The 605-nt window shown below is 60.5% G+C and overlaps 1 protein-coding gene across 1 annotated transcript in view; it reads right to left on the bottom strand.

Moving 5' to 3' along the window:
• The window catches only part of LOC106530017 (LIM/homeobox protein Lhx1), a gene marked incomplete at its 5' end in the record, with an annotated part of 3,869 nt that extends 3,396 nt beyond the window's left edge, over window positions 1–473 (bottom strand). The window contains 1 exon segment of the mRNA XM_014025568.1: window positions 190–473. Within this exon segment, the coding sequence (XP_013881022.1) occupies window positions 190–473 (284 nt within the window).
• Between the last annotated feature and the right edge of the window lie 132 nt (window positions 474–605).

Raw genomic sequence — 605 nt, 5'->3', positions numbered from 1 at the left:
GGAGGAGGAGGAGGAGCAGGAGGAGGGGGAGGAGGGGGAGCAGTCTTCCATCAAATCAAACCTGTTACATCACACCTTTTAATGGGTGCGTGACACCCAGTAAACAGACAGATCCTGGTCTTCCCTGGAACTCCTAAGGGTATTTTTTGGTCCCTCAGTGAACCCAAACGGACCGGTTCCGGTCCTTACCTGGATGACTCTCATGTTGAGGCCGGTCTCCTGAGCCAGCTGCTCCCGGATGTGTCTGGTGGGCTTCGGGGTGGCCGCGAAGGCCGCCTTCAGGGTCTCCAGCTGCTTGGCCTTGATGGTGGTCCGGGGTCCGCGCCGCTTGCCCCCCAGGTTCTGGTCGTCGTTCTCGTTGTTCACCGTCTCCTTGTCGGACAGGGCGGCCATCTCCGTGTCCTTCAGGACCACCTCGTCCTGCAGCTGGTCCTGGGAGTCCGGGGACAGGCTCGGGTCGCTGCAGGCCGTCACTGCGGGAAGGGGACAGGATCAAGACCGGGTCACTGAGACCAGGTCCGGCATTCGCTGACGCACGCACACACACACTTACACACACTTACACACACTGCCACCAAACGCACAGTTTGTGATCAGGGCGCACT

The sequence above is a fragment of the Austrofundulus limnaeus genome, unplaced genomic scaffold (genome assembly GCF_001266775.1).
Source record: "Austrofundulus limnaeus strain Quisiro unplaced genomic scaffold, Austrofundulus_limnaeus-1.0 Scaffold485, whole genome shotgun sequence".
In the NCBI taxonomy this organism is placed as follows: Eukaryota; Metazoa; Chordata; class Actinopteri; order Cyprinodontiformes; family Rivulidae; genus Austrofundulus; species Austrofundulus limnaeus.
This window is presented reverse-complemented; position numbering and strand designations above follow the sequence as displayed.